Here is a 25022-nt window from a genome sequence, read left to right as displayed (position 1 = left end):
TCTCCTGCCTCTGCCTCCCGAGTAGCTGGGATCACAGGCATGCGCCACCACGCCCGGCTAATTTTATATTTTTAATAGAGATGGGGTTTCTTCATGTTGGTCAGGCTGGTCTCCAACTTCTGACCTCGGGTGATCCGCCCGCCTTGCCCTCCCAAAGTGCCTGGATTACAGGCGTGAGCCACCGCGCCCGGCCCTAGAACTCTTTTTTTTTTTTTTTTTAAATCATGAGTTAGGCTGATAATTTTCAGGGCAAATCCAAAGAGTCTCCATTAATGTCTGTCTTTATTTCGTTAAGGTTTCACATGAACACTGGAGGATATGCAATGGCTTTTTTCAGCGCAAAAATTCACATCCTACCAGGTCAAGTGACTGGAGTTCACCTGTCTCGGGTGTACCGCACCTTGCGCCAGGCTTCAGAAGCTAGATCACCGAGTCTCGAGGTCCAGCTGGGCGTGGAGACGGGTACGTGCCCGCCGCGCCTCGCGCATGCGCCCTAGGCCCGCAGGGCCCCGCGCTCGAAGCTCAGCTCCCAGTGTACCCTGGTTTAACTAGCCAGCCAATTCACCTTCCTTCCCGAAGCTCCCAATTCGGCATTGCCTGGAGGCGGAAGTGGGTGGGAGGGGCCAGATGTGAGCCCCTCCCCGGAAGTGGGCGGGCCCCAAGGGCTCCACAGTCGTTCCGCCGCCGCCCAGTCGGGTTGCGGCGGAGGCCGGTCCTGGCTTTGTAGCTAGCTCAAGATGGCGGCGCAGCCACCCCGCGGGATACGCCTCAGCGCGGTGAGCAGCCGCGAGGGGTGGAGCGGGCCGTATCCCAGGAGGGCGGGCAGGCGGGCAAGCGAGGGTGGGCCGGCAGTGGGCGGTGGCGGCTTGTGGGGCCGGCGAGGCGGCGGGGGCTGCGGCGGGGCCAGGGGAGGGGGCGGCCATCTCGCTCCCGTCGGCGGAGCGGCTCGGCTGCGGGTCGGGCTGGGGCGGCGCGGGACGGGCTGCGTTCCGTCGCCTCTGCATTGTGTTTCTGTTTTGCTTCGGGGAGGGCCAGGGTCGCGGCCCTCCTCCCAGCTCCCTTCTAGTCTACCCGCAGCTGTCGTCCGCGGGCGAGGCCTCGGCGGGAGACCGGACTGCTCCCGGGGCCGCGGCGCCCCTGACTTTTCTGTCCGCTGGGCGCCGTGGTGGGAAAGGAGCGGGTTCCGCGTCCAGAAACGCCGGCGGCCTCGACCTCCCGGGGGCGGGGACTGGGCTCCGGGCCTGCCCGCGGGCGGGTGGAGTCGGGATGAGTGTGCCTGATACCTGTCAGTGCCCGCAGCTTCCTTGGCAGTGGAAGCCCTGGGGCCCAGACCCTAGATCGCCGAGCTCGAGCTCTCCTCTATCCCACGTTGCGTCTGTTTTGGGGCGTTTCGAGTTCTTGGAAACCCTGCGAACATTTCATGTATCTTAAATCGTAGGGAGCGGTCACACAAGGTAACTTGAATCTCACGTCCAGGAAATGTGGGCGTGGCTTCCCCACCTGATTATCCTAAAAAACTTTACTTCCTTGTGAGCGCAATTGTTGTTATGCTGAAACGTTCCTCTTTTTTGGAGGTTGTTGACTCTTGCCGAAGAATGACTGCCCTAGTGCCACTAATTTTAACATTCGAATGAGTAGTGACTGCTGGGGTACGAACACGTAGAGAATAATTGGTGCATTGCTCTGCGACTTCTTTCATTCGTTTAGGCAGATTCTAACGCCTGGTTTTGACGGACTTTAAATTTTTTCTAGTCCGATCTTTGTGAAATGATATCTGCTTTTACTTGCATTTCCTTGACTATGTTGTGTGGTTGAGCTCTTCGCATGTCTTTGTGGTTTTTTGTTTTGGTTTTTTTTTTGAATTGCCTATTCATATCCTTTGCCCATTTTCTATTTTTCTTTTGGGAGGATCTTTATTGATTTGTAAGAGTTCTTTACGTATTCTAGATAAAGGTCCATCCTTTCGTTATGTAACTGGCTTATTGAGCCAGCTAGGCTTTGGTAGTTTGAAAATAGAGGACAATTTTATTCTTTTTTTTTTTTTTTTTAACCGTTGGCTGTAAACATTAATTATTCCCCACTTGTGTGAATCTGGGTTGACTAACGCTTTCCCGTTAGCTTAAGGTATTGTAAAGTCTGGCCTTATCTAGTTCAAAATCTCTATTCTCTCTCCCTCCCTTTTCCCCCTCTCTTCGTTCCCGGCTTCTCTCTCCTTCCCCTCTCGAGGTTGAGTCTTGTTCAGGCCCAGAAACCTGTAGGGGAGAAATGCAGTGAGTTGATTTCCTGTTTCTGTCCTTTGATTCTCTTCTCCCTTCCCGGCCCCCGGACTCTTGTAGACTCTGGCTCTTCAAGATTGAGGGGAGAAAGGAAGCAGAGATAATGGTCAAACAGCGTTTAGACACCAGCATTGTTAGCCGGCCCTCTGGGTGTTGCTGCTGTCCATGTGCTGGGTCTTTGTTTTGTGGGTAATATGGGCTGTTGGGAACCTTACTGACAGAAATCTCCCATCTGCAGCCTCTTCGCTTTTGCTTTAGGTCAGGAGTTGGCAAACTACAGCTCATGGGCCAAATCCAGCCCAGCACCTGTTTTTATATGGCCTGAAGGCTAAGAGTGATTTATACATTTGTAAACGGTTGAGGAAAGAAAGAAGAATGTTTAGTGAGGTAAAAAATAATGCGAAATACAAATTTCAGTTCCCATAAAATTTTATTGGAATATAGCCATAAACATTATTTGCTTATAGTTCTCAAATGCGTGCCTTAATAGAGATACAAGTTAATGAGCTTATGCATTTGTCAAAAGTCCTACATTTTAAAGGCACAAAGGGTGAACCCTTAGTGTATACACTTTTTTTTGGGGGGGGGGTGGGCTAGAGTTTCACTCTGTCTCCAGGCTGCAGTGCAGTGACACGATCTCGATCTCGGTTCACTGCAACCTCCACCTCCTGGATTCAAGCACTTCTCCTGCCTCAGCCTCCTGAGTAGCTGCGTTTACACACGTGGGCCACCACACCCGCTAATTTTGGTATTTTTAGTATATATAGGGTTTCACCATTTTGTCCAGGCTGGTCTCAAATTGTGCCCGGCCCAATGTATACACGTTTTAAACAGTCATTTAGTAGGTCAGAGATACCAGGATGAAATGCAGAGTGACAAAAAGTTTTTAAATTTTTTGCTTTTTACGCCTGTAATTCTAGTGAAGTGAGATGCATATACTTTGGTTTTTGTTGTTGATTTTTTTCAGAAATCCTACTGTGGATTTAGCTGATGCACACTCGTCACCACCTCCCATACTTCAATGCTTTTATCACTTTTTTTGGTTGAATTACTATATGGTTTGTTATTACTCTTGCAAATGAGCTAACCAGTGTATAGTATGATTGCATTTTCTTTCTTATACAAACCTTTTGTTTTCCCTGAAGTTAGTTGATTTGTATTTTGTTTGTTTAGTTTTTCTCTATACTGATCATCCAGACATCCAGAGAACTGGGAGCTCTTTTCCAGATGGATTCAGACACACCCAGTGTTTTGTCATTTGGAAGTCAGTTGGGAGTCATCGGCTCAGTCGTAATTTGGGGACTTCCCTTTAACATCTGTCTGGAAATTTCCTTCCTCTTTTCATGTGTCTCCATCTCACATATCCTTCTGTCTGATATGTAGCTTAGTGACTGACATTCTGAAGCCTACTCTCTCCAGTTCAAATCCTGACTCATAACCGGATGTGTGTCCTTGGCCAAGTCATTTAACCTCTTTGTGCCAGAGTTTCCAATCTGAATGATGGCAGTAATAATCTTACCCACCTCAAAGTGTTGTTTTAAAAATTACATGAGCGAATAGATAAATAAAAGGGCTGTACGTGCTGTAGGTGCACAATAATGTTTGCTATTTTTGTTACTGTTAGTGGTGGACAATATCCACCACTAACAATAAAACCATTTCCAGAAACAGGTGTAGCTTCCTGAAAAAAGGGTTCATGGGAAGAAAAAAATTTTGTCATTTCTGGAAAATACATTCATGCTACCCTTGCTCTTTCTTGAATTATAATTTGGCTAGATTTGCATTCTGGATTGGAAATTCTTTCCGAATTTTAAAAATGTGCTTGATTGTTTAATAGAGGCTGTGCATTTTATTGGGCACTTAGCCTGGAAGCTCAAGTCCTTAACATCTGGAAAATGTTCTTATTTATTTTGACAATTTTCTTCCCACCAATTTTCTTCCTCTTTTTTGTTTACTGTCTTCTCATTGTTTTTCCTCTTGCGGGATTTCCTCCACTTATCTCCTCCCGTGCTATTGTAGTGTTTTTCTTGTTTGTTGTTTGTTTGTTTTTGAGATGGAGTTTCTCTCTTGTTGTCCAGACTGAAGTACAAGGCTCACCGCAACCTCTGCCTACCCAACCTCTGCCTACCGGGTCCAAGCGATTCTCCCGCCTCAGCCTCCCAAGTAGCTGGGATTGCAGGCATATACCACCACGTCCGGCTGATTTTGTGTTTTTAGTAGAGACGGGGTTTCTCCAATGTTGGTCAGGCTGGTCTTGAACTCCCAACCTCAGGTGATCTGCCCACCCCAACCTCCCAAAGTGCTGGGATGACAAGCCTGAGCCCACTCCCAGCCACAACGCTTTTAATTGTTACAAATAATGTCTTAGTTTTTTAATGTCTTTTTGAATTCTCCCTGGACAAAATGTTCATTCTTATTGCTAGATACATTAACTGTATTATTATTATTATTTTTTTTTCTGAGACGAGTCTCTATCTGTCCCCCAGGCTGGAGTGTAGTGACACAATCTCGTCTCACTGCAAGCTCCGCCTCCTAGGTTCACGCCATTTTCCTGCCTCAGCCTCCCGAGTAGCTGGGACCACAGGCGCCTGCCACCACGCCCGGCTAATTTTTTGTATTTTTAGTAGAGATGGGGATTTCACCGTGTTAGCCAGGATGGTCTCGATCTCCTGACCTCGTGATCCACCTGCCTCGGCCTCCCAAAGTGCTGGGATTATAGGCATGAGCCACCGTGCCTGGCCTAACCGTAGTATTTTTGAAGTTTTCTTTTGCTCACTGCATTATCTCTATTTTCTTCATGTTTCTTTTACTGTGTATTGTTTTTGGTTTCTAATTTTAAACACTCTCAAATGTCTGGAAACAGCCTTCTCACTTTTTTTTTTTTTAAGACAGAGTTTCACTCTTGTTGCCCAGGCTGGAGTGTGGTGGCACGATCTTAGCTCACTGCAGCCTCCGCCTCCCATGTTCAAGCAGTTCTCTTGCCTCAGCCTCCCAAGTAGCTGGGATTACAGACATGTGCCACCACGCCTGGCTAATTTTTTGTATTTTTAATAGAGACGGGGTTTTACCGTGTTGGCCCGGCTGGTCTTGAACTCCTGACCTCAAGTGATCCACCCGCCTCGGCCTCCCAAAGTGCTGGGATTACAGGCGTGAGCCACCGCACCTGGCAGCCTTCTCACATTTTTAAGTGAGACACTAAAAACTGACTGCAAGATTTTCATATGTGAATAGAGCTAGTTTGGTGGGTTTCACTGTTGGGTGATCACATAGGAAGGAGTCATTTTGTTGGGGGTGCTTTACGTTGGTGTCTGTAGACTGTAAAAAATGGGAACTGTTGGACAATAAGATAAGTATATTTTTAAAAACTGAAAATCTTAAAAAGTAATTTTAAAAAACGAGAACAAAAAAAACCAAGATGCTATCCAGAAAGGCCAGGCGCAATTGTTAAGGAACCAAATAGAACTTTTAGAAATCAGCTTCCCAAGGAGGAATTCTACTGTATGTAGTCTCCTGCCATGGCATAATCCTGGCTGCTAGCTCTTGGAAATTGGCATGAAAGGAAGAAAGGCATATCACATTGTTCAGTTTGCTAACTTGCTGTTTATTTGTTTATTATTGTAATAAAACACATGTAGCATACAATTTATCATGCTAACCATTTTAAAGTTTCAGTTCAGTACTACTAAGTACATTCACGTTGTTTTGTAATGATCAGTCTCTCCAGAGCTCTTCTTGTTGTGAAACTAAAACCCTGTACCCATTAAATAGTCACTTCTCCAGCACCTGACAAACACCATTCTACTTTCTGTCTAGGAATTTGACTACAGTAGTCCCCACTTATCTGCAGTTTTGCTTTCTTCAGTTTCAGTTACCCAAAGTCAACCATGGTCTGAAAGTATTAAATGGAAAATTGTAGAAACAGTTCATAAATTCTAAACTGTGCCCCCATCTGAGTCGTGCCTGACATGTGAATCATCCCTTTGTCCATTATATCTGCACTGTGGATATGTGCTGCCAACCTATTAGTCACTTAGTAGCTGTGAGTTATCAGATTCGCTGTCGTTGTGTCATTTTATTTTATTATGAAATTGTTGTTAATTTGGCTGGGTGCAGTGACGCACACCTCAGCACTTTGGGAAACCAAGGCAGGGGGATCACTTGAGGTCAGGAGTTTGAGACCAGCCTGGCCAATGTGGTAAAACCCTGTCTCTACTGAAAATACAAAAATTACCTGGGCGTGGTGGCGGGTGCCTGTAATCCCAGCTACTCGGGAGGCTGAGGCGGGAGAATCGCTTGAACCCGAGAGGTGGAAGTTGCAGTGAGCTGAGATCTTGCCATTGCATCCTAGCCTGGGTGACGAGAGCAAAACTTCTTCTCAAAAAAATAAAATAGAATAAATTATTGTTAATTTGGCCAGGCTCGGTGGCTCATGCCTGTAATCCCAGCTTTGGGAGACTGAGGCGGGCACATCACTTGAGATCAGGAGTTTGAGACCAGCCTGGACAAATGGTGAAACCCCAACTTTACCAAAAATCCGAAAAAATTAGCTGGGCATGGTGGCACACACCTGTGGTCCCAGCTACTCAGGAGACTGAGGCAGGAAAATTGCTTGAACCTGAAGACGAAGGTTGCAGTGAGCCACGCCACTGGACTCCAGCCTGGACAACAGAGCAAGACTCCATCTCTATATAAATAAATAATACAATGTTAAATTCTTACTGTACCTTATTTATAAATTGAACTCTATCATAAGTATGTACAGGGACAAATCGTATATATGGTTTGGTACCATCTGCAGTTTTAGGAATCCACTGAGGGTCTTAGAATGCATTCTCTGAGTCAGAGGATAAAGGCAGACTGCTGTACTCATATCAGTGGAATTATACAGTATTTGACTTGTGACTGCCTTATTTCTTTTTTTTTTTTGAGACAGAGTCTCGCTCTGTCGCCCAGGCTGGAGTGCAGTGGCCAGATCTCAGCTCACTGCAAGCTCCGCCTCCCGGGTTCACGCCATTCTCCTGCCTCAGCCTCCCGTGTAGCTGGGACTACAGGCGCCTGCCACCGCGCCCGGCTAATTTTTGTGTGTGTTTTTTTTTTTTTTTTTTTTTTTTTTTTTTAGTAGAGACGGGGTTTAACCGTATTAGCCAGGATGGTCTCGATCTCCTGACCTCGTGATCCGCCCGTCTCGGCCTCCCAAAGTGCTGGGATTACAGGCTTGAGCCACCGCACCCGGCCGACTGCCTTATTTCATTAATGTCTTCACGGTTCATCCATGTTGTAGTGTGCCTTAGGATTTCCTTCCTTGCTTAAGGTTAATATTTTATTGTATGTCAGAAGACAACATTATAAATTTAAATTTTTTTTGTTGTTGTTGAGATGAGTCTCACTCTGTCGCCCAGGCTGGAGTGCAGTGGCACGATCTCAGCTCACTCCTACCTCTGCTTCCCGGGTTTAAGCGATTCTTATGCCTCAGCCTCCCAAGTAGCTGGGATTACAGGTGTGTGCCACTGTGCCTAGCTAATTTTTGTATTTTTAGTAGAGGCGGGGTTTCACCATGTTGGCCAGGCTGGTCTTGAACACCTGATGTCAAGTGATCCACCTGCCTCGGCCTCCCAAAGTCCTGGGATTATAGGTGTGAGCCACTACACCCAGCTGCCTTCCTCTATTTTTAATTTCACATTTATATAAAGTTGATACGATCAAAAAGTATATTTGTTTTTGTCCTGGTTCTTGGCACTGGAGCTCTTGAAATCTTTGGTATTTCCTGATAACCATGAGAAGAACATCTTTTGTTATTTATAGTAATAAGCCCCCGCCCTTTTTTTTTAAGCACATCTGAGTTTATGCTAATTAGCTGACTTCTTTTTTTTTTTGGAGATGGAGTCCCCCACCTCTGTTGCGCAGGCTGGAGTGCAGTGATGCGATCTCAGTTCACTGCAGCCTCCACCTACTGGGTTCAAGTGATTCTTCCGCCTCACCCTCCCCAGTAGCTGGGACAAAGGTGCACACCATCACACCTGGCTATTTTTTGTATTTTTAGTAGAGATGAAGTTTCGCCATGTTGGCCAGGCTGGTCTCGAACTCCTGACTTTAGGTGATCTACTCACCTCGGTCTCCCAAAGTGTTGGGATTACAGGCATGAGCCACCGCACCTGGCCAATTTTTTGTATTTTTAATAGAGATAGGGTTTCACCATGTTGACAAGGCTGGTCTCATACTCCTGACCTCAGGTGATCCACTTGCCTCAACCTCCCAAAGTGCTGGGATTACAGGCATGAACCACTGGGCCCAGCCTGTAATATCCTTTACATTGTAACTTTTAGCCTCCCTGGGCCACATTGGAAGAAGAATTGTCTTGGGCCACGCACATAAAATACACTAACAATAGCTGATGAGGTTAAAAAAAAAATTGTAATGATAGCTGATGAGCTACAAAAAAAAAAAAATCACTAAAGAAACTTCATAATGTTTTAAGAAAGTTTACAGGCCGGGCACGGTGGCTCATGCCTGTAATCCCAGCACTTTGGGAGGTCGAGGTGGGTGGATCGCCTGAGGTTGGGAGTTTGAGGCCAGCCCGGCCAGCATGGTGAAATCCCGTCTCTACCAAAAATACAAAAAAATTAGCTGGGCGTGGTGGCAGGTGTCTGTAATCCCAGCTACTTGGGAACCTGTGGCAGGAGAATCGCTTGAACCCGGGAGGCAGAGGTTGCAGTGAGCCGAGATCGTGCCATTGCACTCCAGCCTGGGCAACAGAGCGCGAGACTCCATCTCAAAAAAAAAAAAGAAAGTTTACAAGTTTGTGTTGGGCTGCATTCAAAGCTGTCCTGGGCCACATGCATCCCGCGGGCTGAGGGCTAGACAGGCTTGGTTTACAATGAATCAGTGTTTTTTTGAGTTTTGTGAGCATTATAGCACATTATCAAACATAAAGAGGGAATCATATGAACACCCAATTTATGAATTACAGGAAGCTCTAAGGGTTTATGGTAGTTGACTAATAATTTTCTTCTTGTTTGGTAGTATAAACCAAAAATAAAATTCTAAGGCTCTTCCAGCCATCTGAGTGGACTTCCTTCTCAGCCAGAGCACTCTAAACATTTAATCTGAAAGACTAGTTCAGGCCATGAGAGAAAGTTGGGGTCAGACCTGCTTCATTACTCTCTGGTGTAACATCACATAACAAGGAAAGAAATCAAAATAATTCTAAATGGATTTCTTTGTCATATCTTGAAGTTGCCCTACAAAGTTTGTCTCTTATGGAAAAAAATGTATGTTGTGTAGAGAATCCCCTTTTCCCTCTTTTTTTCTTTTTCTTTCTTTTTTTTGTTGTTGTTTTTGAGATGTAGTTTCGCTCTTGTTGCCCATGCTGGAGTGCAGTGACCCAATCTCAGCTCACTGTAACCTCCTCCTTCTGGGTTCAAGCAATTCTTCTGCCTTAGTCTCCCAAGTAGGTGAGATTACAGGCATGAGCCACCAGGCCCGGCTAATTTTGTATTTTTAGTAAAGGTGGGGTTTCATCGTGTTGGTTAGGCTGGTGTTGAACTGCTGACCTTATGTGATCCACCAGCCTCGGCCTCCCAAAGTGCTAGGATTACAGGTGTGAGCCGCCAGACCCGTCCTGAGCCACCGCACCTGGCCATTCCGTTTTTTTTTTTTTTGTTTCCAGATCCGGGAGATAATCAACTAAGAGTCAGGCACCCTTTTCAGTCTCATAAGAAAACATTTTACAGCCTCTTCTGTCTTAAGCCTGCTAGCTAAGAGCTTCTTCTGCATAGTGAAACTTTGGTCTCCACAATCCTTTGTCTTAACCCAAACATTTCCTGTCTGTTGATCCCAGGTCCTTAGACAAACTCAACCAATCATCAACCAGAAAATGTTTAAATTTACCTAGAGCCTGGAAGTCCCCACTTTGACTTGTCTTGCCTTTCTGAACCAAACCAATATACATCTTAAACGTGTTTCATTGATATCCCATACCACCCTAAAATATGTAAAACCAGGCTGTACCCCGACCACCTTGGGCACATGTTCTCAGGACCACCTGAGGGCTGTGTCATGGGCCATGGTCACTCATATTTGGCTCAGAATAAATGTCTTCAAATATTTTACAAAGTTTGACTCTTTTTCGTCGACAGTAGCCAGAGGTTTTACACCCCAGGGCCATACCCCATGGTTAAGATGTAGATTGGGGGAAGAGTGTATCATTCTTTTATCAATGGTAGAATGATATTTGTACAGGGGAGGAGGTGGGACAGGAAGGTTTTCCTGATGCCTCAGTTTTGAGAAAAGACTTCTTGTGCAAGATGAAGAGCTGGAAATTTAGTTTCATTAAGAACTGTTTGTGATGTGTGCTTTAGAAAGTCTGAGTTACCTATACTCCATATTTCATGGATGTATGCTGTATTATATGATGTCTGCCAGAGAAAGTCTGAATTGCATGTATACTAGTTTGAACAGTCTTCTTCAGGATACTGTTTCTCACTTGTGTGCTTCAACTTAATGGTAAATAAGGTTTGGGAATTGTCCAGAAGCAAGTGTGGACAGAGGAAAAGTAGACCTTTCTGACACCTTGTGGCAGCACCTGAAAACTACAGATGTAGTTGGCTTGATCTACAGTCTAATCATCTTTTTTTTTTTTTTTTTTTTTTGAGACGGAGTCTTGCTCTGTCCCCCAGGCTGGAGTGCAGTGGCGCGATCTCGGCTCACTGCAAGCTCCGCCTCCCGGGTTCACGCCATTCTCCTGCCTCAGCCTCCCGAGTAGCTGGGACTACAGGCGCCCACAACCGTGCCCGGCTAATTTTTTGTATTTTTAGTAGAGACGGGGTTTCACCGTGGTCTCGATCTCCTGACCTTGTGATCCGCCCGCCTCGGCCTCCCAAAGTGCTGGGATTACAGGCGTGAGCCACCGCGCCCGGCAGTCTAATCATCTTTTTAGGGCTCTTCACACTGCAAAGTGCTTTCCACCTTTTTTCCCCTAATTAGGAAAGAATCTGTTCAGAATGAACAAAAAAATTGCATGAAAATTCTCTGGATACTGAAATTTTTAAGGCTCTGCCTTTTAAAACTACTTGTGTGTTTTTGGCCAGGTACAGTGGCTCACGCCTGTAATCCTGGCACTTTGGGAGGCCGAGGCGGGTGGATCACGTGGTCAGGAGATCGAGATCATCCTGGCTAACACGGTGAAACCCTGTCTCTACTGAAAATACAAGAATTAGCCGGGCGTGGTGGCGGGCGCCTGTAGTCCTCAGCTCAGGAGGCTGAGGCAGGATAATGGTGTAAGTAAATCTGGGAGACGGAGCTTGCAGTGAGCCTAGATCATAACACTGCACTCCAGCCTGGGCGACAGTGAGAATCTGTCTCAGAAAAAAAAAAAAAAAAAACTACATGTGTGTTTTTATACACTTGTACATAGCACTATTCAGGAATTTAGAGAATTCCCAATAGCATGAGGTTGACTGGCATATTCTTCCATAATGAATTGTGAGTAAAATCTGACATAAAGCTTTGGGAATTAAGACTCAATGCAAATTTGTTGCATTGTGTTCAAACGAAAAACCTTACACAAGTTAAAGTTTTATTGAGCTAAGAATGATTCAATATTGGGCATAGTGGCCCACTACTGCAATCCCAGTACTTTGGGAGGCTGATGTGGGAGGATCACTTGAGGCCAGGAGTTGGAGACCAGCCCGGGCAATGTAGTGAGACTCCTGTCTCTATAAAATAGTGTAAAGTTAGCCAGGCATAGAGGTGCATGCCTGTGGTCCCAGCTACTCGGGAGGCTGAGGGAGGAGAATCACTTGAACTCAGAAGTTCAAGGCTGCAGTGAGCTATGATTATACTACTGCACTGCAGCCTGGGCAGCAGAGACTGACTCTGTCTCTAAAAAACTAAGAGGCTGGGTGCGGTGGCTTACACCTGTAATCCCAGCACTTTGGGAAACCGAAGTGGGTGAATCACTTGAGGCCAGGAGTTCGAGACCAGCCTGGTCAACATGGCGAAACCCCATCTCTACTAAAAATACAAAGAATTAGCCATGTGTGGTTGTGCGCATCTGTAATCCCAGCTACTTGGGAGTCTGAGGCAAGAGAATCACTTGAACCCAGGAGGCGGAGGTTGCAGTCCGCCGAGATTGTGCCACTGCACTACAGCCTGAGTGACAGAGCACAATTCTGTCTCAGAAAAAAATAGGACAGGCTTCAGAACCAGAACAGGTTCTAAGCACTCTGACCTGCAACGTGATCAGGCAATATTTATGGACAAAACAAAAGTAAAGTACAGAAATAGTTTAATTGGTTGCAGCTTGGCATTTTGCCTTATTTAAATCACCTGGTGACCTGTGATTGTCTGAAGATGGGCTTTTGTAATTGACTGAGACTCAGATGTTTGTTACTGGAGTACAAATTCTCCTGTTAGGCATTCAGTTAGTTTTCATACTGTTAGGTTGTAATTCCTTATATACTGACTGGAGTATGGAGGCATTCTCGGGCCAAGTTTAGTTTAACAATTGGAACCCCTTTTTTTTTTTTTTTTTTTTTGAGATGGAGTCTCGCTCTGTCACCCAGGCTGGAGTGCAGTGGCGCGATCTCAGCTCACTGCAAGCTCCGCCTCTTGGGTTCACGCCATTCTCCTGCCTCAGCCTCCTGAGTAACTGGGATTATAGGCGCCTGCCACCAAGCCCGGCTAATTTTTTTTGTATTTTTAGTAGAGACAGGTTTCACCACGTTAGCCAGGATGATCTCGATTTCCTGACCTCGTGATCCGCCCACCTCAGCCTCCCAAAGTGCTGGGATTACAGGTGTGAGCCACCGTGCCCGGCCAACAATTGGAACTCTGAATTCTTTGAAGAGTTTGTAGTTGTATACTACTCCACTGCTACAAGTTCAGCTATAATGAAGTTGGAGTAAATAATCAAGTCACAGTGCCAGAAAAGCTTATTGATCAAGCCAAGTTAAGTTTATTAGGCCTGACACGTAGGAGAAAATGCCTCCTTGACAAAGTCTTAGTTGTGTCTCAAAATAGAGAAATTAGGAAATGGTGTTTATAGGATTTTAGGGCCTTGGCTGGATCATTTTAAGGTAGGTCTTGGCAAGGTAGGTCCCTATTTGGGATTGGACAGTTATGACATTGTAGACTTAAAGAGGGCAGTGTTTTGTACCAAGTCTTGGTGAGTAAGCTGTTTAGTTGGTTCCCAATGTTATCTCCTAAGAATCGAATATTCTAGATTGTATCTTCCAGATGTATCCTGGAACAAGCAGCTAAGTCCCTTTTGTTTGGTCTCAATGTTGTTTAACATGGGGATAAAAATACTGGTTTTTATTTTCAAAAGTAAGACCTGAATTAATTTACATGAACCTTTTGTTTGTTTCAGCTTTGCCCGAAGTTTTTACATACAAATTCTACTAGTCACACCTGGCCATTCAGTGCAGTTGCTGAATTAATAGGTATGTAGTTTGACATTTTATATACCATTTGTTGCTTACAATTGTAGTATTTTTTGTTTTTTTTTTTTAGACGGAGTCTTGCTTTGTCACCCAGGCTGGAGTGCAGTGCCGCGATCTTGGCTCACTGCAAGCTCCGCCTCCCGGGTTCACTCCATTTTCCTGCCTCAGCCTCCTGAGTAACTGGGACTGCAGGCGCCTGCCACCATGCCTGGCTAATTTTTTTGTATTTTTTTAGTAGAGATGGGGTTTCACCGTGTTAGCCAGGATGGTCTCGATTTCCTGACCGTGATCCACCCACATCAGCCTCCCAAAGTGCTGGGATTGTAGGCATGAGCCACCGCTCATGGCCTACAATTGTAATTTTAAAAACCTTTTATTGAAAACTTAAGTACAAGTGTCCTTTAAAAAAAAAAAAAGTGTGTTGGCCAGGCACTTGAGGCTAGGAGTTCAAGACCAATCTGGGCAACACAGTGAGATCCAGTCATTACAAAAATATTTAAAACTCAGCTGGGTATGATGGTGCATGCCTGTGGTCCCAGCTACTCAGGAGGCTGAGGTGGGAGGATCACGTGAGCCCGGGAAGTTGAGGCTGCAATGAGCCGTGATTGTGCTATTGCATTCCAACCTGGGCAGGCGACAGAGCAAGAAAAAAAACAAAAGCAAATACCTTGAATGATAACATTAATGATAAAAATTACATAGCGTAACAGCTATTCACATGGATGTCAGGTTAGTCACTGTTCAGCTTTCTCTTTAATACTACCCAAGGATTTCATAGTTTTTAGGATTTACTTTGCTAAGTTCCTCAAGTGTTTATATTGAAAATATTTTTATTTTTGTTATAAAAGTAAACAGAATTATAAGGAGTTTATTTTGAGATGAGATCTCACCATGTTGTCCAGGCTGGTCTAAAACTCCTGGGCTCAGGCGATCCTCCCACCTCAGCCTCAGGAGTATCTGGGATTACAAGTGTGCACCACAGTGTCCGGCAGAATTATGTTTATTAGTAGCACAAAAGTATGTGTAACATACAGCATGGATTCATTTTTCTGGTATCAGGAGGAGGATTAGTATTGTGTTAGATTTGTGATAAATTCTTGCTTCTTTCAATAAATGGGAAGTTTAAGGTTTAGGATTGTATTTTAACAGCATTTCAATGAACATGAGAAAGCGGCAAGGTTGCAGTCAGATTTGCATTTATGGGTCATGATTTTTTTCTTGGGAAAAATTCATGCATAGGCTGGGCTCACAGTTGTTCACACCTGTAATCCCAACACTTTGGGAGGCTAAGGCAGGAGGATCACATGAGCCCAGGAGTTGGGGACCACCCTGAGAAACATAGTGGGGACCCCATCTCTACAAAAAATACAGAGATTCGCCAGGGTGGTGGTGCATGCATGTAGTCCTACTTCCTCGGGAATCTGAGGTAGGAGGATCACTTGAGCCAAGGAAGTCAAGGCTGCAGTGGAGTAAGTCTTGCTCCAGCCTGGGCTACATAAGACCCTGTCTCCAACAAAAAGGAAAAGAAAAAGAAAAGAAAAAGTCATGCACACAAACATATGCCTAGTTGAAAAATTTAGGCATATGTTTAAGAAACAGATAATAAAGGGAAATTGTATTCTTAGGAATTCTTAGATATATTTTAGAATTTTTATCAAGGAAGAGTTCTATCTTAGATGGAAGAAAAAATAAAAAGAAGAAACTTTTTTTTTTGTTTGTTTTTGAGACAGAGTCTTGCTGTGTCACCCAGCCTGGAGTGCAGTGGCTCAGTCTCGGCTCACTGGAACCTCCTCTACCTCCTGGGTTCAAGCACTTGTCCCTCAGCCTCCCGAGTAACTGGGACTACAGGCGCCCACCATCACTCCCGGCTAATTTTTGTATTTTTAGTAGAGAGAGGGTTTCACCCTCTTGGTCAGACTGGTCTCAAACTCCTGACCTCAGGTGATCCACCTACCTCCTCCTCCCAAAGTGCTGGGATTACAGGCATGAGCCACTGCGCCCAGCCCTAGTTTTCATTTTTTAATATATTTCTTTGTACACCTATTCTGAGAGAAATGAGTATGTTAAACAAGGATGTTAAATGGAGAGGTATACAGAAATAATGTAAAAGCTGCCAGAAACTTGATTTAACTTGGTGAAACTGAGAAGTGCCACAATTTGAAGAAATAGTAGAAAGTGAATCTGCCATCCTTATATGTAGCTTAGCAGAAAATGTTGCTGCCTTCTCATTTATTCATCGATTATTGTGTACCTTCCATTGACAATCAGATCTCTTTCCCCTATGATAGCCAGGTTAGTCCCTCTTTTTTTTTTTTCTCTTTTTTTTTTTTCTCTTTTTTTTCTTTTTCCTTTTTTGAGACGGAATTTCACTGTTGTCGCCCAGGCTGGAGTGCAATGGCGCTATCTTGGCTCACTGCAACCTCGCCTCCTGGGTTCAAAAATTTCTCCTGCCTCAGCGTCCCGAGTAGCTGGGATTACAGACGCCAGCTACCATGCCTGGCTAATTTTTTTTTTTTTTTTTTTAAATACAGATGGGATTTCACCCTGTCGGCCAGGCTGGTCTCAAATTCCTGACCTCAGGTGATCCGCCCACCTCAGCCTCCCAGAGTGCTGGGGTTACAGGCGTGAGCCACCATGGTCATCCTTTTTTTTTTTTTTTTAATATATATTTGAGACAGAGTCTTGCTGTGTTGCCCAGGCTAGAGTGCAGTGGCATGATCTCTGCTCACTGCAACCTCTGCCTCCCAGGCTCGAGCAATTCTCCTGTCTCAGCCTCTGGATTAGCTGGGACTACAGGCATGCGCCACCATGCCTGGCGGATTTTTGTATTTTTAGTAGAGGTGGGGTTTCACCATGTTGGCCAGGCTGGTCTCTAACTAACTTCAGGTGATCTGCCAGCCTCAGCCTCCCAAAGTGCTCGGATTATAGGCGTAAGCCACCGCACACAGCCTTAGTCCCTCTTTTAATCATCTCTGCAGTGTAGTGATTTTTCTTCTTTGTACTTCTTTGGTGTGCTGGGTACCAGTCTTTGCTGTCTCTTTAACATGGAAGGTGTTAATTCTGTAATAGTCAATTAATATATACCAGGATGCAGTTTATTTTCATGTTCTTAAATCTTAGGAGTTGCTAAAAATTGCAGCTTTTAAAGTTGTCTTAAAACATAGTCTTCTATTGCTTCTTATAGGATTGTTCTGAACTAATTGCTCTTTTTTAAAGTGGAAAATCAGAATTTCTTCAAACTTGTGTTTCCCAGATAATGCTTACGATCCTGATGTGAACGCTAAACAAATATGGATTGACAAAACAGTAATAAATGACCATATATGCTTGACATTCACTGACAATGGGAATGGTATGACTTCTGATAAATTACATAAAATGCTAAGGTAGGTAAAAATGTGCCACACTTCTTAAAATTGTTGCTTTTGCCTAAAGGGTTTCCCATGCCATACTGACTATTCTTGGTTTTTGTTTTTTGAAATGAAATGCTGTTTGTACAGTGTGGGCTGTTCTCTAAGAGTCTTCCCATGATTTTCTACTCCTGGTAGTTGATTAGTCAGTCCTCACCATTCTCATCACCTACTCCACCCTACCTCCAACTCCCTAAAAGTCCACCATTCCTTTAGAGTTGTAGTATATTTATATCAATTACTGATAACTTTAGTGTAAATTAGGTTTAACCAGTATTTGTAATAAAACTTACCACTTTGTTGGGAGTAACTTTCAGAGGAAGAGATTCATGGGGTGAAATCTCACAGTCCCAGGAGCATGGGTTATACTCAGCTATTTAGTCAGGGTGTGCCAGCAATGAGTTTCCATGTTAGTACTTGTGATCCTTTCTCTCCCCTGTGACGTAGATTTGGTTTCCTTCATTTCAGAGCTGGGAAAACACATCAAGATACATTAAAAGTAATCTGCCCAATACATAAAAAATCAACAACAACAACAACAAAAAAGTAATCTGCCCAAGATTATACAGCTAGGAAGGGTGAGGCCAGCATTTGAACCCAGGCTTTTTACTTGGTATTACAATTAATGAATTAAAAAAAAAATTGTAGGTATTTATTTATTTATTTTTGATGATAGGTATTTATTTTTTTTAATCTTTCTTTTCTTCTTAGCTTTGGCTTCAGTGACAAAGTCACCATGAATGGTCATGTGCCAGTTGGATTATATGGGAATGGCTTCAAGTCAGGTTCTATGCGTCTGGGTAAAGATGCAATTGTTTTTACCAAAAATGGAGAAAGCATGAGTGTGGGCCTTTTGTCTCAGACCTACTTGGAAGTCATAAAAGCGGAGCATGTTGTTGTTCCAATAGTGGCATTCAACAAGCACCATATCCTTTTGGTTGTGCAAAAGCTGTGGAGAAACTGAAGAAATAATTCGGAAACATTGCATATTTTTACCTTCTTCCAAATTATTTCCTTTGAATAACACCTATTCCATTTCTTACCTCTGTCCTCTGCATTTACCATACACCTGAGGCTAAGGGTTTGTTCCTTTCTCTTCTCTGTTGGACTCCTACTATGGAAATACTCAACATTTTATGTTAAACTTCCTATACCTCTTCTGTTTAGTTCAGGGTTATTGTAGACTAGTAAGACTTTATGGTCTGGCTTGAAAATTTGACTAGTGACCACGAAAGGCAGGATAACTTTAGGAAAATGCCTTTTGTATGAACACATTGAAATATTGGAAAGTATTAAGTTAGTTAGGAATAATAACCTGCTCATTTTTTATTCTTCTTGATGTTTGTTTGAAATCAAACTGCCATGGTAAAACTTAGAAAATAGGCTGAGAGGCCGGGCGCGGTGGCTCAAGCCTGTAATCCCAGCACTTTGGGAGGCCGAGACGGGCGGATCACAAGGTCAGGAGATCGAGACCATCCTGGCTGACACGGTGAAACCCCGTCTCTACTAAAAAATACCAAAAAACTAGCCGGGCGAGGTGGCGGGCGCCTGTAGTCCCAGCTACTCGGGAGGCTGAGGCAGGAGAATGGCGTGAACCCGGGAGGCAGAGCTTGCAGTGAGCTGAGATCCGGCCCCTGCACTCCAGCCTGGGCGACACAGCGAGACTCCGTCTCAAAAAAAAAAAAAAAAAAAAGAAAATAGGCTGAGCTCGGTGGCTGATGCGTGAAATTCCATCACTTTGGGAGGCCAACGCAGAAGGATTGCTTGAGTCCAGAATTTCGAGACCAGCTCAAGCAACATAGGGAGACCCTGTCTCTACCAAAAATTTAAAAATTACTCGGTCATGGTGGTGGGTGCCTGCCTGTGGTCCCAGCTAGGCTGCAGTTAGCCCTGATCATGTTACTGCACTCTAGCCTGAGCAATAGTGAGACCCTATCTCAAAAAAAAAAACCTTGGAAAACTATGTATAAATAGTTTTTGTGTTATTTAAGTTTACAGAGTTGGTTTTCATATTGTAATTATGAAAAATATGTTGGCAATCTGAGTCTTTAACTTACGATATACGACAGATGATTAATTTAGCAGAATCAAAAGCCAGCCTTGCTGCAATTCTGGAACATTCTCTGTTTTCTACGGAACAGAAGTTACTGGCAGAACTTGATGCTATTATGGGCAAGAAGGGGACAAGGATCATCATTTGGAATCTCAGAAGGTAAATGTAGACATAGATGTTGACCGTTTGGGAGTAAAGTGCTTGTGCAGGGTGGTGTCCCTACATTCATCTCTTGTTACACATAGTAGAAATACATGGAAAGGTACTCATTTTTTGGTGTAGTTACTGATTTGTCTTTGCCCAGGATATTTTCATATTGTTAAAAAAAATTTTCTTTTCTTTCTTTTTTTATTTATTTTTTTTGAGATGAAGTCTCGCCCTTGTCCCCCAGGCTGGAGTGTGATGGCACGATCTCAGCTCACTGCAACGTCTGCTTCCCAGGTTTAAGCGATTTTCCTGCCTCAGCCCCCCCAAGCAGCTGGGATTACAGGCGCCTGCCACCACGTCCGGCTAATTTTTGTATTTTTAGTTGAGACGGGGTTTCTCCATGTTGGCCAGGCTGATCTAGAACTCCTGACTTCAGGTGATCCACCTGCCTCGGCCTCCCAAAATGCTGGGATCACAGGCATGAGCCACTGCACCCAGCCAAAAAAAATAAAATTTTCTATCCCTGCCATTCAGTCTCCGTTAGCACTCCATTATGTCTCATTTATTCCACCCCGTCTTCTCAAAAAAAGAAAAGAGAAAAAAAGCAATGAGAAGACAAATTTAGGAGGATAAATCTTTCTTCATTGTGTCCATTACTTAAAGCTAAAAGTGATGTAACACCTGATGAGAAAAGTAATATAGGTGAGATTTTTGCGTTGCTAAAATTTATAATCCTTTATCTTTGTGAGGATAAAATCCTTCACAAATAAATTTTAAAATTTAAGACTAATGTCTAATATTGAAAGATCTAAGACATACTGAATCACAGGAATAAAGCACAGGGTAGTGATAAGACTAAAGAACTGAAAAAACTTGTGCTATTCTGATACCTGAATTCATTTTTCATGCTTTCACTTCCCTACCCCTCCTTCTCCTGGAGGATTTTTTCAGTTATACTTTCTGAGATAATTGTAGATTCACGTGTAGTTGTAAGAAGTAATAAAGAGATCTCATGTACGCTTTATCCAGTTTCCCCTGGTGGTAACATCTAACAAAACTGTAGTACAGTAGTGCTATTGATATTGACAGGATTTTGACATTGATACAGTCAGAATGCAGGACACTTTAGTCATCACAGGAATCCCTCATGTTGCCCTTTTATAGCCATACCCACTTCCCTCATAACCCCACTCCCTCCTTAATCCCTGGCAACCTCTAATCTGTTCTCTATTTCTATAATTTTGCCATTTTAAGAATATTACGTAAACAACATGGAAACCTTTTGGGATTGACTTTTTTCACTTAGCTTAACTTTTTGATGTTTTCCAGGTTCTTGTATGTATAGACCTTTTTCTTTTCTTTCTTTTCTTTCTTTTTTTTGAGGTGGAGTTTTGCTCTTCCCCCAGGGTGGAGTGAAGTAGCACCATCTCGGCTCACTGCAACCTCCGCCCACTGGGTTCAAGTGATTGTGCTGCCTCAGCCTCTCGAGTAGCTGGGATTATAGGCACCTGCCATCATGCCCAGCTGATTTTTGTATTTTTAGTAGAGACAGGGTTTTGCCATATTGGCCAGGCTGGTCTTGAACTTCTGACCTCAGGTGATCCACGCGCCTCAGCCTCCCAAAGTGCTTGGGATTACAGGTGTGAGCCACCGCACCCAGCCAGTTTGCACCTTTTTCTTGTTGAGTAGTATTTCATTGTATGTGTGGAACCCAGTGTGTTTACCTATTCAAGACATCTGGGTTTATAGTTTTGGGATATTGCAAATAAAGCTGTAAACATTTGTGTACATGGTTTTGTGGGAATATAGTCTTCATTTTTCTGAAATAAATATCCGGCATGTAATTGCTGTATCATATAGTACTTGAGTTTTATTTTCTAAGAAATGCCAGACTGTTTTACCGAGTGTTTTCCTACTATCAATGTACGAGTGATACAGTTTCTCCACATCTTCCAGGATCCGTTTTCTTTTTTTTTCTCTTGCCTTTGCACCCCCAGTCCCCCACTGACATGCACCATGTGTAGGTTTATTTATTTGCTTACCTTTTTAATGGCTTACAGTGTTTGCTTTCTTATCTTGCTGTGAAGTTAATTTTTGGTTCTTTCTAAAAAATTTTTTTTGCAGTTACAAAAATGCAACGGAGTTCGATTTTGAAAAGGATAAATATGATATCAGAATTCCTGAGGATTTAGATGAGATAACAGGGAAGAAGGGGTATAAGAAGCAGGAAAGGATGGACCAGATTGCCCCTGAGAGTGACTATTCCCTGAGGGTATGTATTCAACTCTCTTTGTAGAAGTGAGAAAATCATTGAATCATGGTAGTATTAGGAGAGCTCATGTTACCTACTTGTGATATAAAGGCTGCCAGTGCTCTCTGAATGAAAGTATCTCAGACATGAACCAGCTTAGTTAAACTTTTCATTAGCACACTGGTTGATTTATTTGCTTAGAAACCCTTTTTAAATTGTAAAGTCGTCAGGCCTAACAATGCTTGTAGTTTTTACTATATGCTGACATTATTATCATATTAGAATCAGTGTATTATTATATTAATCAGTGTATGGTGGCCAGACTAATTAATTCAACAGACAACAAATTCAAAGTCTTATTAAATTTGACGTATTTGCCTGTGCGTGGTGGTTCACACCTGTAATCCCACCACTTTGGGAGGCCAAGATGGGTGGATCACAAGGTCAGGAGTTCAAGACCAGCCTGGCCAAGATTCTGAAACCCCGTCTCTACTAAAAATACAAAAATTAATCGGGCGCGGTGGCAGACACTTGTAATCCCAGCTACTCGGCAGGAGAATCACTTGAACCTGGAGGTGGGGCAAGAGGGGGCGGAGGTTGCAGTGAGCCGAGATTGCGCCACTGGACTCCAGCCTGGGTGACAGAGTGAGACTCCGTCACTCACACAAAAAAATTTAATATGTTCTAGAATACGTACCTTAATTGTCCTCCTAAAGCAATAAATTATAGACTATAGATAGATAAGGCACATTAATATAATTTTGTGATAAATGCCTCTAGGATTTTCCCTTTAGAAATGAGGTTTTTGTTGTTTTTCTTTTTGGAGATTAGGTCTTTGGGTGTCACTCTCTCAGCCAGGCTGAAGGGCAGCAGTGCGATCTTGGCTCATTGTAGCCTCTGCCTCCTGGCCCCAAGCAATCCTTCCACCTCAGCCTCCCGAGTAGCTGGGACTACAAGCGTGTGCCACCACACCCAGCTATTTTTTTTTATTTTTGGTAGAGACAGTGTTTCACCATGTTGTCCAGGCTGGTCTCAAATTCCTGGTCTCAAGCGATCCATCTGCTTCAGCCTCCCAAAGTGCTGGGATTACAGGTATGAGCTACCGCGCCTGGTCAAAATGAGTGTCTGTGTAAGATTGAAGAAATTGACTCAGCACAGTGGCTCACACCTATAATCCCAGCACTTTGGGAGGCAGAAACGGGTGGATCACCTGAGGTCAGGAGTTGGAGACCAGCCTGGCCAACATGGTGAAACCCTGTCTCTACTAAAAATAGAAAAATTAGCTGGGCGTGGTGGCAGGAGCCTGTAATCCCAGCTGCTCGGGAGGCTGAGGCAGGAGAATGCCTTGAACCTAGGAGGCAGAGGTTGTGGTGAGCCAAGACCGCACCATTGCATTCCAGCCTGGGCAACAAGAGCGAAACTCCATCTCAAAAAAAAAAAAAAAAAAAGATTGAAGAAATTAATATCTTGATATAACAATATCGATAAATTAATATCAAGGTTTTTTGTTTGTTTGAGACAGAGTTTTGTTCTTGTTGCCTGGGCTGGAGTACAATGGCATTATCTTGGCTTACCACAACCTCTGCCTCCCGAGTTCAAGCGATTCTCCTGCCTCAGCCTCCCTAGTAGCTGGGATTACAAGCATGTACCACCATGCCTAGCTAATTTTGTATTTTTAGTTGAGATGAGGTTTCACCATGTTGGCCAGGCTGGTCTCGAACTCCCGACCTCAGGTGATCTGCCTGCCTCGGCCTCACTAAGTGTTGGGATTACAGGCATGAACCACTGCACCCTAAAGTTTTTTAGTCGTTTTGATAAGATGTGATACTAACTTTATGCTTGATTTCTTTCTTTCTTTTTTTTTTTTTTTTGAGACAGAGTCTCACTCTGTTGCCCAGGCTGGAGTGCAATGGCGTCATCTTGGCTCACCATGGCGTCCAGCTCCTGGGTTCAAGCGCTGCTTCTGGCACAGCTCCCTGTGTAGCCAGGACTACAAGCATGCGCCACCCTGCCTGGCCAATTTTTGTATTTTTAGTAGAGATGGGGTTTCACTATGTTAGCCAGGCTTGTCTTGAACTCCTGACCTCGTTATCCGCCTGCCTCGGCCTCCCAAAGTTCTGGGATTACAGGCTTGAGCCACCTAGCCTGGCCACTTTTTGCTTTATTTCTTGTGTTAATATAATTCTCTAATCCCAAGTTGTGGATGTATTTGATATTTACAGATTTTCCATGTAATTTTTGCTAAGGTCTTAGCAATTACAGTATTAGTAATAGTAATAGTAAATAACAGATATTTACTATTCATTGATGTATCCTAATGTGTTCCTAGTGTTGAAAAAGTCTTACTCAAGTACAAAACAAGTTCAGAGGCAGCCAGAGAAGATGGTATGGTTTTAGTACACTACAAAATACAATGTTTTTTAAATGACACAAAGCACTACTTCTTTTGAAATCAAGGGTCAGGAAAAGTAAGAGAAATGTTTAAGTTTTAGTTTTGTGTTGAATCTTTTTTTTTTTTTTTTGAGGTGTGAGTCTCTCTCTGTCGCCCACACTGGAGTGCAGTGGTGTGATCTCGGCTCACTGCAGCCTCCACCTCCGTACTTGACAGAAAAATCAGAAAATGTACTTTTTTGTACATATATACATTTTTAAAAATTAAAATGTCATACCATATGTGCTGTTTTGTAATCTTTTTCACTCAGTAATATTAACTATATCAGTGTCTATGTAGATCAGTTGATTGTATTCTGCAAGTCATTTTTACTGGCTGCGGTATATTGAGCTTATTTTTAATGAAAAACAACCAAATCAGAATAACATACAGCCTTATAGCCTATTTTATTGAAGAGTCAATTGGTCTTTTATCAAGTTAATAGGAGAGCTTCTGTGTAAATCCGTGTCTAAGTAATGGTGAGCAAATCTGTAGATACTAACTTCTTGTTATGTTATTTTACAGGCTTATTGCAGTATATTATATCTAAAGCCAAGAATGCAGATCATCCTACGTGGACAGAAAGTGAAGACGCAGCTGGTTTCGAAGAGTCTTGCCTACATCGAACGTGATGTTTATCGACCCAAATTTTTAGTATCCTTTTTCTTTTTATGATTCCTTATAGAGATATGTTAGTCAGGTGTATTCTCTTTTGCCCCTTTCGCCTTATATGCTGATAGGGATTCTAGTCTGCTCTAGCTCTGCCCTCCTTTTGTGCTTTTGGACTTATTAAATAATGAAATAGAAAGGATGATTTGAACTGAGTGAGGTATTGTGTTCAAAATTTACCTTAATATCTTAAGTCTAAAACAGTGAGAATTACCTTTGGATTCAACTGCAGAAATAAAGATCATTATGGGATAATGATGTATCACAGAAATAGACTCATCAAAGCTTATGAAAAAGTTGGATGTCAGTTAAGGGTAAGCTTTATTTTTTATTTGAAAAGAAAA

General features: G+C 43.4%; 1 protein-coding gene across 2 annotated transcripts in view; it reads left to right on the top strand.

The window, feature by feature from the left end:
- The first annotated feature begins 723 nt into the window (after positions 1-723).
- Positions 724-25022, top strand: part of MORC3 (MORC family CW-type zinc finger 3) — a 57613-nt gene continuing 33314 nt past the window's right edge. For both annotated transcript variants that reach the window (XM_074034044.1, XM_005548721.4), the window contains exons 1-8: positions 724-776; positions 13645-13717; positions 16971-17103; positions 17839-18053; positions 19192-19339; positions 21452-21599; positions 24535-24663; positions 24873-24992. Coding sequence is in view for 1 of the 2 variants with exons in the window: in XM_005548721.4 (XP_005548778.1) it covers positions 738-776; positions 13645-13717; positions 16971-17103; positions 17839-18053; positions 19192-19339; positions 21452-21599; positions 24535-24663; positions 24873-24992 (1005 nt within the window). In the remaining variant the exon portion in view is untranslated. The remainder of the gene's footprint in view (positions 777-13644; positions 13718-16970; positions 17104-17838; positions 18054-19191; positions 19340-21451; positions 21600-24534; positions 24664-24872; positions 24993-25022) is intronic.

The sequence above is a fragment of the Macaca fascicularis genome, chromosome 3, assembly GCF_037993035.2.
Source record: "Macaca fascicularis isolate 582-1 chromosome 3, T2T-MFA8v1.1".
In the NCBI taxonomy this organism is placed as follows: Eukaryota; Metazoa; Chordata; class Mammalia; order Primates; family Cercopithecidae; genus Macaca; species Macaca fascicularis.
This window is presented reverse-complemented; position numbering and strand designations above follow the sequence as displayed.